Genomic DNA, 13,589 nt, shown 5'->3' with positions numbered 1-13,589 from the left:
TCACTGGAAGGGGCGCCTGGGTGGCTCAGTGGGTTAAGGCCTCTGCCTTCGGCTCAGGTCATGATTCCAGGGTCCTGGAATCGAGCCCCGCATCGGGCTCTCTGCTCAGCAGGGAGCCTGCTTCCTCCTCTCTCTCTCTCTCTGCCTGCTTCTCTGCCTACTTGTGATTTCTGTCTGTCAAATAAATGAATGAAATCTTAAAAAAAAAATCTCACTGGAACATAGCCACACCCATTTTACATACAGTTGATCGCTGCTTTAGAACAAGAGCAGAGTTGAGTAGTTTTGACAGAGGCTATAGATCCCACAAAGCCTAACATATCTGACACTTTACAGAGTTTACTAACCCCATTGGAGTTCCAGCTTTATGAAGTTAACTCCTATAGAACTCCCCAAATTAAGCCCTGTCTCCAGTCTCCTAAATCCTGTGAGGCAGTGGAAGGCAGCTATGCTCACCACTATACCACCAACGCCTGTGAGGCAGTGGAAACCAAAATTGAAGTTCACAAAGTCTGACTAATGCTAGCTAGTAAAAACGAGCTACAATGCTCTGCTTAACTCTCTAGTTTCCTGACTTCACTCAATGCCTATTCTGAAAATGTCTTTATTAAGAGCATATCAATTCTAAATGAATTCTTTAAGGATTGAGAAAATCTTTCTTTTATATTTTATGCAGGAGTTTTGTAATTTACAGCAAAAAGACTGATCCAGGTGTTTATCCTGCCACATTACCAGAAAGTAAATGCTGAATGATTTTTTTTAAGTATTTTAATACAGTAGGAGCTCTTTTAACCTGACTCCATTGAACTGATTCAGTAAATTAAGGGATATAAAACATACTGATATCTAAGGCAACTGAATACTCCCAATTAGCAGACTTTCATAGGGAAGGTCTGTGTACTTTTTCTTCCCTTTTTTTAGAGAGAAGCAGAGAGAGCACAAGCAGGGGGAGGGTCAGAGGGAGAAGGAGAAGTAGACTCCCCGCTGAGCAGGGAGCCTGATGAGGGCGGGGAATGCAAGCTGGTGCAACCACTCTGGAAAACAGTATGGTGTGTCCTCAAAAAGTTGAAAATAGAGCTACTCTATGACCCAGCAATCACACTACTGGGTATTTACCCTAAAGATACAAATGTAGTGATCAGAAGGGGCACATGTACCTGAATGTTTATGGCAGCAATGTCCACGATAGCCAAACTATGGAAAGAGCCCAGATGTCCATAAACAGATGAATGGGTGAAGATGTGGTACACACACACACACACACACACACACACAGGAATACTATGCAGTCATCAAAAAATGAAATTTTGCCATTTCCAATGGTGTGGATGGAATTAGAGGGTATTATGCTAAGCGAAGTAAGTTGATCAGAGAAAGACAATTATCATATGATCCCTATGATATGAGGAATTTGAGGCGGGGGGGGTCATGGGGGTAGAGGGAAAAAATGAAACAAAATGGGATCAGGAGGGAGACAAACCACAGAGACTCATAATCTCACAAAACAAATTGAGGGTTTCTCGAGGTGGGGGATAGGGATACAGTGGCTGGTGATGGGCACTGGGGAGGATATGTGCTATGGTGAGTGCTGTGAAATGTGTAAGACTGATGATTCACAGACCTGTATCCCTGGGGCAAATAATACATTATTTGGTAATTTAAAAAAGATGTTTATCATGTTTAATCATGTTTATATCCAAGTGTATTTATGCCCATTGTATCTATTAATTATATAATATGAGGTAAGTCACTAAAATACAAGAGTAAAAGAAATGCATGGTAAAGATAACCAGTATATTCAGGATTGAGACATGAATAGATGTAACACAGAACATATCAACTAAATTAGTAATGTTTTATTTTTTTTCCTGGGTGTTGGATACATTGATGTTTGTTATACTTAAACTCTTTTTATATGTCAAGCATTTCATAATTTTTTAATGATTGTTTCTTTTTTAAAAGATTTTATTTACTCAAGAGAACATGAGCAGGGGAGGGGCAGAGGAAAACAGAGAAGCAGACACACTACTGAGTGGGGAACCCAATGTGGGGCTTGATCCCAGGACCTTGAGATTATGACCTCAGCCAAAGTCAGAAGCTTAACCAACTGAGCCACCCAGGCACCCCTATTATCCCCCTGCTTGTGCTTGCTCACAAATAAATGAATAAAATCATTTTTAAAATGATTTAAAAATAAAAAATTAACCTTTTAAACTGTATGTCCTAATGAGATTGGTGATATTTTTAATTTTATATTTACGGAGACCAGTTTGGTAAAGTTCATTACTCTTTTTTAAAACTCTGAAAAGAACTCTTTAAATTAAAACTAACCTTTTCCAGAGGTAATCTTTGAAGTATTAAAGAAAAGACTGCCATGCTGAAGATCCATCATTTCTCCCTTCAATTTGTCCACTGAGACATCAATGAGGGCGAGTTCATCGGCCAAATCCTAAAATACATGAAAGTTTTGAATAACATATTTTGAAGAATGTTCTTACTTCAGTATTTAAAAAATAAAAAGAAAAATTTGTGTGTGGCTACTTTATAATTGAATTATAGTTATATTTTATTTTTATTTATTTATTTATTTGACAGAGAGAGATCACAAGCAGGCAGAGAGGCAGGCAGAGAGAGAGGAGGAAGCAGGCTCCCTGCTGAGCAGAGAGCCCGATGCGGGCCTCGATCCCAGAACCCTGAGATCATGACCTGAGCCGAAGGCAGCGGCTTAACCCACTGAGCCACCCAGGCGCCCATAGTTATATTTTAATAGAAAAAAAAGCTATAAAAGTGAGTGTGTGAGTGTATCTAGAGTGACCAGAAAGAAGTCAAAGTAAGCAACAGAATGTAGCAAAAATTACTAATTGCTTTGCCTTCAAAACTAATTGATAATTTTTTTATAAGTGGCTTTTTTCCACTTCAGATAATAGTTCAAGAATGATGAAAAGCTATTAAGTTCCTTCAAAGGATTTTATTACATTTAACCTTTATGCCCAATTTCTGAATTGGCTGAAGTTTTTAGTATGCATCTTTATGACTAAAATAAAAAGGTGGCCACCTGTGGGAACCCATTTCATGCACAGTACATTTAACATTGGATCTCCAACCTAGGGGTAGATGGCCATACAACCTGACCATAGCTCCCAGTACGCCACACAATCATGAGGCAAATAATGGATACACTTAACAATTATTCTGTTTTTTACTTTCAGAACCAATATATTTCACAAGATATTCAACAATTGATTATAAAATAAGCTTTGTGTTTTATGGTTTTGCCCAACTCTAAGCTAATGTAATTAGCTTATAACATTATTTAGCTTACATTATTATATTTTATAATATTACATTACATACATTATTATATTACATTAGCTAATTACATTAGCTTAGAGTGTAGTTACATCCACAATAATGTAATGTAATTGTGTAATTGTTCTGAGCATGCTTAAGGCAGGCTAGGCTAAGATATGACAGATGGAATAGGTGTATTAAATACATTCTGAACTCATGATAGTTTATGGAGATGTAACCTCATCATAGGTCCAGGAAAATCTGTATAGTCTCTTTTTTGCTTACTCTGATTTGAATTGAGTTTACCAAATGAAACAGAATACAGAACTACATAGAAGAAGAGTTTTCCCTCATATTTCAGTGGCCAGATTCTAAAGATGAGGAGTAAGGGAAAGGGATCAAAGTCCCTAATTGCTACCCTTTTTTCTCAGATCAGATGCCATCTGAACTTTCTAGAAAACTGTAGCTTCTAAAATGTACTAAATTATGTGTTATATATCAGGAACATAAGGAAGATAAGGAGCTTCACCCAGAAGGATCACATATCACTTCTACGCTAATTGGTAAGAAAACCAGATAATGTTTATAGATCCATTTTTCTATTAGTCTATGTCTTTGGATCTGTACAGGAAAACAGAAATCACTCTAAGCATTTCAACAGGAGGTAATTAATATAGGGAATTGGTGAGACAGCTGTTGGAGGGCTGAAAGGACAAAAAGGGAGCATTTGAGGTAACCCAGAGATAGAAATCATAGTTTGAATCTACTACCCCAAGACTGAGGGAACAAAGAGAAAGACTAAAGGAGGGCTTCATGGAGCCAGGCTCAGACCTCTGGAAGAAGTAAAACCTGGCTACCTGACTATCAAAACCTGATACCACTGAATGGGCAAAATGAGGCTAGGAGCTCCAAAAGAAACTGGAAGCTAGGACCAACTGTTACGACTGAGGCAAGGGCTGCAGCTGAGATGAAAATGACCAAAGCAATAAGCAAACAGGACGGAGGTCATTTCTCCACTCCTGCTCCTCTCCTCCAGTTCTCCACTCCTGTCTATTGGCAGAACCTGACAAGATGCTAACTGGTAAAGGAGAAAAAGATTATGCAAAGATCCAGCACCAGCACCACAGAATACAGAAAACTGGGTTTGGAGCTGGGTAACAATAATAACCAACACAGCCTGCTTTTAAATTATGTTTCCAATTTGAATTATATCTCTTCTTAACAAGTTACCAGACAATTCTCTTTTCAAGGGAATCTTCCGAGCTCTGTTTATCATGATTGCCAAAGACAGAACTCAAATAATTCCTGAAAGTTCATTTTTGTTTTTTTTAAAGAACTAACAATATCGGGGCACCTGGGTGGCTCAGTGGGTTAAAGCCTCTGCCTTCGGCTCAGGTCATGATCCCACGGTCCTGGGATCAAGCCCCACATCAGGCTCTCTGCTCAGCAGGGAGCCTGCTTCCTCCTCTCTCTCTGCCTGCCTCTCTGTCTGATTGTGATCTCTGTCTGTCAAATAAATAAATAAAGTCTTAAAAAAAAAGAAAGAAAGAAAGAACTAACAATATCTATGTGAGTCATTTCTCAAATAGAATTCCAAATAGAGAGTTTGGGTTTGTTTAGCCTGTCAGAATCTTTAAAGAATAGTTATGAGTGGGGTAACTAGATAGCACAGTCAGTTAAGTCTCTGGTTTGGGCTCAGGTTGTGATCTCAGGGTCATGGGATCATGCCCAGTGTTCGACTCCATGTACAGAATGGAGTCTGCTTAAGCCTCTCTGTCCCTCGCCTTCTGCATCCTCTACCCCACTCTCTCTCAAATATAAAATAGAGAGAGAGAGAACAGTTATGATCGTTCCAGGGAGTCCTAGAATAACATGGTAAGGTAAGAGAATAGTAAAGTAAAAGATAAGTAAGAGAATTAAAATCAGTCTAAGGAAAACTGCTAGGACCACTTTACTCCGTACAGCAGAAGGAAGTAGGACATACTGCTGTGCTTTAAAGTCTGCCATTCAGGGCGCCTGGGTGGCTCAGTGGGTTAAGCTGCTGCCTTCGGCTCAGGTCATGATCTCAGGGTCCTGGGATCGAGTCCCGTATCGGGCTCTCTACTCAGCAGGGAGCCTGCTTCCCCCTCTCTCTCTTTGCCTGCCTCTCTGCCTACTTGTGATCTCTGTCTGTCAAATAAATAAATAAAATCTTTAAAAAAAAAAAATGAAGTCTGCCATTCAGTGATATATGCAGGTGTTATAGTACTCATTTACACCCTATATATTCCTTGAAGTCAATAAACTATATAAATATGCATATTTTAATATCTTTCATCACTTTCCATTTATCCCACAATGCACATCAATGTGAACTGGGTATTTACCAGTATACTATGGATTCTAGTAGGAAATAAATGGGCTCTAACAACTGACCTTTAAAGTGGAGTTCCAAAATTTCACGATAACATGCCTTTGATATTGTACACCAATATGTAATATATATAAATTTCATGATAATATGCCTTTGATTCATTGTGCTGAGCACTCAATCAATTTTTTTTTAAGATTTTATTTTTAAGGGGTGCCTGGGTGGCTCAGATGGTTAAGCATCTGCCTTAGGCTCAGGTCATGATCTCCGGTTTCTGGGATGAGTTCTGGATCAGGATCCCTGCTCAGTGGGGGGTCTGTTTCTCCCTCCCCCTCTGCTGTTCCTCCTGCTTGTGCTCTCACTCTCTGTCAAATAAATAAAAGGTTTTTTTTTAAAAAGATGTTATTTTTAAGTAATCTCCACACTCAGTGTGGGACTCAAACTCACAACCCCAAGATCAAGAGTCCCAAGCTCCACTGACTGAGCCAGCCAGCTGCCCCATTCAATAAATTCTTTTTTTTCCCCAATAAATTCTTTATATCTGCAAATTCATTTTAGTTTTAGACTTTTTCTTTTATTTCTTGAATAATTTTCTTCCCTTTCTTTTTTCTTACTGAAATATCAATGAGTAATGGGACCTCCTGACTGGTTCTCTAATTTCATCTCTTTTCTATATTCCGTCTTTGACAATCTGCTTTCTAGAAACCCAGTGGAAATCACAGGGTTCCTGCTTCAATATGCCTTCAACTAATCCTACTGCTTTCAATAAGATGCCTGTCTTTACTGTCTTGAGTAGAAGAACCTGATTCAATTTCTCCAAAGAATATACTCCTTCCCCTTGCCTGCTGATATGTGAGAGGTGATTGCTTGTTTGAGTGAGCTCCAGAAGAGAATCTGGTGGTTTTGTTCTGATCATATAAACTTTGAACTATAAACTTTCTCCTATGTTTGTCCCATCCCTTACCTCAACTCTGTGAGGTAGCTCGTACTACCAATTCCTCAGCTTTTCTTGAGGTTTTGGAATTTAACTGGCTTTTCACCTTCCTCTGCCAGTTTTTTAAAATTATCTAAATAATCCAGTAAAGTTTTTAAGAACACAACAGGACCTGTGTCCACATTGCCAAGGTTTGAATTCTAGCCCATTCACCTATCTTAGCCACTTGACCATGGGCAATATTACTTAATATCTATGTTTCAGTATTCTCATTTATAAATGGAGATGATAACAGTACCTATCTTGTAAGGTTGTCATGAAAATTAAATAATATCTTTGAAAACATTTTTTTAAAGATTTTATTTATTTATTTCACAGAGAGACAGATATCACAAGTAGGTAGAGAGGCAGGCAGATGGAGAGGGGGAAGCAGGCTCCCTGTTGAGCAGAGAGCCCAATTTGAGGCTTGATCTCAGGACCCTGGGATCATGACCTGAGCTGAAGGCAGAGGCTTTAACCCACTGAGCCACCTAGGTGCCCCTGAAAACATTTTAAAAAGCAAAGGATTTGTGTTTTTTGGTTTGTTTATTTTTTGTTTTAGATTTTATTTCAGAGAGAGACCGTGAGAGAGAGCATGAGCAGAGGGGCAGAGAGAGAGGGAGAAGCAGACTCCCTGGTGAGCAGGGAGCCCAACATGCAGCTCAATCCCAGGACCCTGAGATCATAACATGAACCAAAGGCAGACACCTAACTGACTGAGCTACCCAGGTGTCCTGAGAAGCTACCCAGGTGTCCTGAGAAGCTACCCAAGCTGTACACTGAAAACTACAAACATTGCTGAAACAAATTAAAGAAGACGCAAATAAGTGGAAAGACATCACATGACCCTAGATTAGAACACCTAATACTGTTAAGATGTCAACATACTCAAAATCATCTACAGATTTAATACAAACCCCTATAGAATCCCAGTGACATTTTTTAAATGAACAGAACAAAATCCATTCTAAAGGATCTTAAGGGACTCTAAATGGCAAAACAATTGTGAAAAAGAGTAAATTTTGAAATCTAATGCTTCCTGAATTCAAAACTTATTACAAAGCTACATCAAAATAGCATGGTATTGTCATAAAGACATATAAATCAATGGAATAGAGAGCCCAGAAATAAACTCTCACATTTATGGCAAATGGTATTTTCTAAATCTTTTGGACTCTACTATTTTTTTTTCTTAAGACTTTATTTATTTACTCAACAGAGAGAGAACATAAGCAAGGGGAGGTGCAGACAGAGGGTGAGGGAAAAGCAGGATCCCTGCTGAGCAGGGAGCCCTATATGGAACTTGATCCCAGGACCCAGGGATCATGACCTGAGCTGCAGGTAGACGCTTAACTGACTGAGCCGCCCAAGTTCCCTATGACCAAATGATGTTTGACAGGAATGCCAAGGCCATTTAATGGGGGAAAAGAGAGTCTTTTCAACAAATCATACTGGGGTAAGTAGATATTTACAAGCAAAATAATGAAGTCAGACTTATACCTTACATCATGTAAATAATTAAAAATGGATCAAAGATCTAAATATAAGGGGCGCCTGGGTGGCTCAGTGGGTTAAGCCGCTGCCTTCGGCTCAGGTCATGATCTCAGGGTCCTGCGATTGAGTCCCGCATCAGGCTCTCTGCTCAGCAGGGAGCCTGCTTCCTCCTCTCTCTCTCTCTCTCTCTGCCTGCCTCTCTGCCTACTTGTGATCTCTCTCTGTCAAATAAATAAATAAAATCTTTTAAAAAAAAATCTTAAAGATCTAAATATAAGACCTAAAACTGTATGAAACTCTTGGGAGAAAATATAAAAGATTCATGACATTGGACTTGACAGTGGCTTTTGGATATGACACCAAAACACATAAAACAAAAATAAAAATAGATAAATTGAGGGGCACCTGGGTGGCTCAGCTGGTTAAGCATCTAACTCTTGATTTCAGCTCAGGTCATGATCTCACGGTCATGAGACTGAACACCTTGTCAGGGTCTGCAATAGGCATGGAGCCTGTTTCTCTCTCTCTCTCACTCTCCAACCCTCCAGGGCATCACCTCCCAATTGCTCACTTGCTCTTTTAAAACATAAACTGAATTACATTAACATTAAAAATGTCTGTGAATCGGGGCGCCTGGGTGGCTCAGTGGGTTGCGGCCTCTGCCTTCAGCTCAGGTCATGATCTCAGGGTCCTGGGATCGAGTCCCGCATCGGGCTCTCTGCTCAGCGGGGAGCCTGCTTCCTCCTCTCTCTCTGCCTGCTCTCTGCCTATTTGTGATCTCTGTCAATAAATAAATAAAATCTATTTTTAAAAAAAAATGTCTGTGAATCAAAAACAACAATACAACAAAAACAGCAGAGTGAAAAGAAAACCATGAAATGGGAGAAAATACTCAAATACACAAATTCGGTAAGAGATTAATATCTAGACTATAAAAAGAACCCCTACAAGTCAACAGCAAATAATCCAATTTACAAACAGACAAAGGGTATCTGGGTGGTTCAGTTGTTTAAGTGCCTCACTCTTGATTTCAGCTCAGATCATGATCTCGAGACCCTGGGGTCAAGCCCTGCATGGGGCTCTGCACTCAGCATGGAGTCTGCTTGAGATTCTCTCTCCCTCTCTCTTTTTGTTCTTCCCCACCTTCACCACCCCCATCCACTCTCCCTCTCTCTAAAAATAAATAAAATCTTTTTTTTTTTTTTAAGATTTTATTTATTTATTTGACAGAGAGAGAGATCACAAGCAGGCGGAGAGTCAGGCAGAGAGAGAGAGAGAGAAGCAGGCTCCCGCCAAGCAAAGAGCCCGATGCGGGGCTCGATCCCAGGACACTGAGATCATGACCTGAGCCGAAGGCAGCGGCTTAATCCACTGAGCCACCCAGGCGCCCCTAAAAATAAATAAAATCTTAAGAAAAAAAAAATCCTTGGGGCACCTGGGTGGCTCAGCTGGTTAAGGAGGAGACTCTTGATTTCAGTTCAGGTCATGATCTCAGGGTCCTGGAATTGGTGACAGGGTCCACGCTCAGCAGGGAATCACATTGAAAATTTGTCTCCCTCTCCCTCTGCCCCTCCCCCGCTCACACGCTCTGTACCTGAAATAAATAAACAAGTCTTTTTAAAAAATAAAGGGGTGGGCGCCTGGGTGGCTCAGGAGGTTGGGCCACTGCCTTCAGCTCAGATCATGATCTCAGGGTTCTGGGATGGAGCCCCATATCAGGCTCTTTGCTCAGCGGGGAGCCTGCTTCTCTCTCTCTCTCTGCCTGCCTCTCTGTGATCTTTCTCTATCAAATAAATAAAATCTTAAAAAAAAAAAAAAGGGGGTGCCTGGGTGGCTTAGTTGGTTAAGCCTCTACCTTCAGTTCAGGTCATGATCCCAGGGCCCTGGGATCGAGCCTTACATTGGGCTCCCTGCTCAGTGGGGAATTTGCTTCTCCCTCTTCATCTGCCCCTCCCCGCCATTCACGCTTGTTCTCACTCTTTTGTGTTCTCTCTCTCTCAAATAAATAAAATCTTTTAAAATTAATTAATTAAAATTGAAAAAATTTTCTCTCACTCTCCTCCCTCTCCCCACCTCCACATGTGTGCTCTCTTTAAATATATAGGTATTTAGAAGGCAGTAAAAAAAGAAAGAAAGAAAGAAATATATATATGGCAAAGGATTTGAACAGAGACTTTTCCAAAGAAGATATACAAATTGCCAAAAGCCACATGAAAAGACGCTGTAGAAACAAAAAGTAAAATTAAAGAACTTCCACTGTTACTTTATCAACTTTGGTACTTTTTGTTTTATAATGAGCGTGTAATACTTATAGTTTAAAAAAAATTAAAGGTTTTTGTTTTTAAGTAATCTCTATACCCATGTGGGTTTTGAACTCACAACTTTGTGAGATCAAGAGTCCCATACTCTTCTGACTGAACCAGCCAGGTGCCCCTAAAAAAATTCTTTTTAAGTATAAGCTTCTAGGAAGTATGATTTCCACCCATTATTCTTCCAGGAAAACAAGGTATGGGATCATTTAAACAGAATATTAACAAATTAATGCCAGCAATGTGTCTCCTATGAATCAGCTTAAATAGTTTAGCAATACCAGACTCAAGATAAATACCAAATAAACGTTTCTTAAATTAGGTCAAAATCAGATAAGTGAACTGTACATATTTGCTGTCAGAAGGTTAGCCCCACAACCCTGAACTCATCAACATCTACAAGACCTCAAAGTTCTTGATTTTCAGATACTGGATAGGCTGCTTCTTCTTCTTTTTTTTTTTTTTAATTTATTTGACAGAGAGAGAGATCCCAAGTAGGCAGAGAGGCAGGCAGAGAGAGAGGAGGAAGCAGGCTCCGCGCTGAGCAGAGAGCCCGATGCGGGACTCGATCCCAGGACCCTGAGATCATGACCTGAGCCGAAGGCAGAGGCTTTAACCCTCTGAGCCCCCCAGGCGCCCCCCAGATAGGCTTCTAACTTACCTTCAGTAAGATACAAATAGCACAAGCCATGCCTACAGCACCAGTGCCAACAATGGTGATCTTCCTCTGGGAGGCTTCATCTTCCTCAATTAGACTCTCAATAAGCTTCTCCTTGATAGTTGACATTTTGAGAACCTGATAGGGATAATGAAATTTCAGTGGAATCAAATTCCCTAAATTGATCACGCTCATAGGTATCAACATACTAGCCACACTGAACATCTAGGGGCTTACCTACTGAGTTTGCAGAATGTTGGAGCCGCGTGCGGCGGGAAAGCGAAAAAAGGGGTGTGGAGAGGCAGAGGAGAACCAGTCTGCCTAGGTGTTGGGGCACCAATGAGCTTTTTATTTCTCCCAGCCCTCAAGCTATCATTTTCACCCCAGGACTAGACACTCACAAGTGCTTTGCCTGCCGCAACTCAGTACAGACAGCCGGAACACAGAACTCACTGCCTTTAAGGAAGATTAAAAAGAAGAAGAAGAAAAAAAAAGTTACACCAAAAGGAAGCCACCAACGGCACTTAAGTACGAAGCCCTGCGACAGTTGCTCTACCAACTGCAACGTCAAGAATGCTCCCACGCAAGACTCTTTGGTCAGTACGCAAGCCCCGCCCACCGCTAGCCCAGGCGCAGGCGCATTCGCAGGCATTTAGCGGCCCCTCGTTCTGGGAGGGGGGCGATGTGAGAGTGAGTGTTTTGGCGTCCTCGGTGCCCCTGTGAAGAATTCTAGGCTATCTTTAAGAACTTGGAAACAGGGATTTGGGGAGTATAGTTTCATTTCCCTCAACAAGCCTAAGCCTGGGACTGATTTTAGTGCTGAATTTTTGGAAACCGTCATGACTACAGGCTGATGAGGGTCAGGCTCCAGGCCCCAGTGGGAGAAAGTTCTCCTCCGAGCATCTCCTGTTCTTCTAGATAACTTGCCTCTTTCTGAGAGGACATGCTGGAGGGACCTGAGCCCCAGTGATGATTTAAGTAAAGGGTGGGCGTGGGAATGACCAAGCTGAATTTGAGGAATGTACTTTTCAATGTACTTACCATACCCTTGTCTACACATTTATCTGCCGGAATTTAAAACATTATTATTGAGCTCTGTAACTTCAGAATGGAGTGCTGAAATAGAGATTGAATTAAAGCAGCAATTGTGAGGACCTATTTAGCTAGAGGCTTCCGTCAAAGTTAAAACAATAACGTTGTTTAACCCTTAAACTATCCCTGCTCCCCTTCCCCCGGGGGATTTACTTAAAAACAAGTCCCCGAAACCAGCTCCAGGTAACAAAGCTCAAATATAAGGGTGGGTCAGGCCAGGTGGAGACATCCGATTGGGGGGATGCATACTCTCTCCTTAGCTACCAAGGAGTATGGGACCCCGCCCTTTGGCGCCAATTCTGACCAAGGTGATAGACTGGTTCAAATGTCTACTAGGGTAAATTGTAATTCAATTGGTCACCTAGCAGGACAGTGCAGCTTTCTCTGTGTGTTACAATCTCATTGGCCACCTGTGCATGGCCAGGCCCAACCACATGGCCTTTGCCTTTAAAAGCTAGTCCAGGAAATAGAGAAGGGTCGCTCTCTCTTGTAAGAGGCACATTCCGAACATTCGGTTAGATTCTTGATGCTTGGCGCAAAATAGAGCTTTGCTTGACTTTCGCTTTATATCAGTCTTGCTCCTTTAATCACAGACCCACGGCGGTGGGGAGGGGGCATAACAACAATGAAAAGGAAAGGCCACATCTTGTTCTCTAAGGGTGGTTTTAACTTTATACCAAGAATTTACCACCCACAGAGGTGGGCACAACCTCCTCAAGTCATCTTTGAGTATTTGCATTTTAATCCTTTTCCATTTTCTGTTTCGAAGCCCGTGTGATGAGGGAGCACGAGGCTGGCTGAATACAAAGCAAAAGCTGGCGCCTTGCACCCCACTCCATCCGCTCCCCCTCGGTAATATGTGTAGCATCCCTCAGGCAGCCCTGACTGCCATGAACAATAAGCAAATAGTTAACTTGCAGAGATCACAATCCTGCAAGACAGGAATCTCCCAACTATCTTGATGTTAATGGCTTGCTAAAAGACAACCTTGGTCTTCCCGCACCTTCCAAGGTCGTCTTTAGCATATGAAAACTCCATTGAGGGCGCCTGGGTGGCTCAGTGGGTTAAGCCGCTGCCTTCGGCTCAGGTCATGATCTCAGGGTCCTGGGATCGAGTCCCGCATCGGGCTCTCTGCTCAGCAGGGAGCCTGCTTCCTCCTCCTCTCTCTCTCTCTGCCTGCCTCTCTGCCTACTTGTGATCTTTCTCTGTCAAATAAATAAATAAAATCTTTAAAAAAAAAAAAAAAGAAAGAAAACTCCATTGAAACCTACCTTCCCCTCACCTTCCCCCAACTGCAGGGTACATAACCTGCCATCCCTCACAACCCCGGGGCAGCAGCTCTTCCTGCCCACAGGTCCTGTCCCCGTGCTTTAATAAACCACCATTTTGCACCAAAGATGTCTCAAGAATTCTTTCTTGGTC

At 41.5% G+C, this 13,589-nt stretch overlaps 1 protein-coding gene across 2 annotated transcripts in view; it reads right to left on the bottom strand.

Annotated features, from left to right (window-relative positions):
* LOC122914286 (L-lactate dehydrogenase C chain) overlaps nt 1-11,204 on the bottom strand; it is a 47,067-nt gene extending 35,863 nt beyond the window's left edge. For both annotated transcript variants that reach the window (XM_044260922.1, XM_044260923.1), the window contains exons 1-2: nt 11,079-11,204; nt 2,332-2,449 (exon numbers count right to left, since the gene is read on the bottom strand). In XM_044260922.1, the coding sequence (XP_044116857.1) occupies nt 2,332-2,449; nt 11,079-11,204 (244 nt within the window). The remainder of the gene's footprint in view (nt 1-2,331; nt 2,450-11,078) is intronic.
* Nucleotides 11,205-13,589: the final 2,385 nt, after the last annotated feature.

The sequence above is a fragment of the Neovison vison genome, chromosome 7, assembly GCF_020171115.1.
Source record: "Neovison vison isolate M4711 chromosome 7, ASM_NN_V1, whole genome shotgun sequence".
Lineage (NCBI taxonomy): Eukaryota > Metazoa > Chordata > Mammalia > Carnivora > Mustelidae > Neogale > Neogale vison.
The sequence above is the reverse complement of the archived record's forward strand: the minus strand, read 5'-3'. Positions and strand labels throughout refer to the sequence as shown.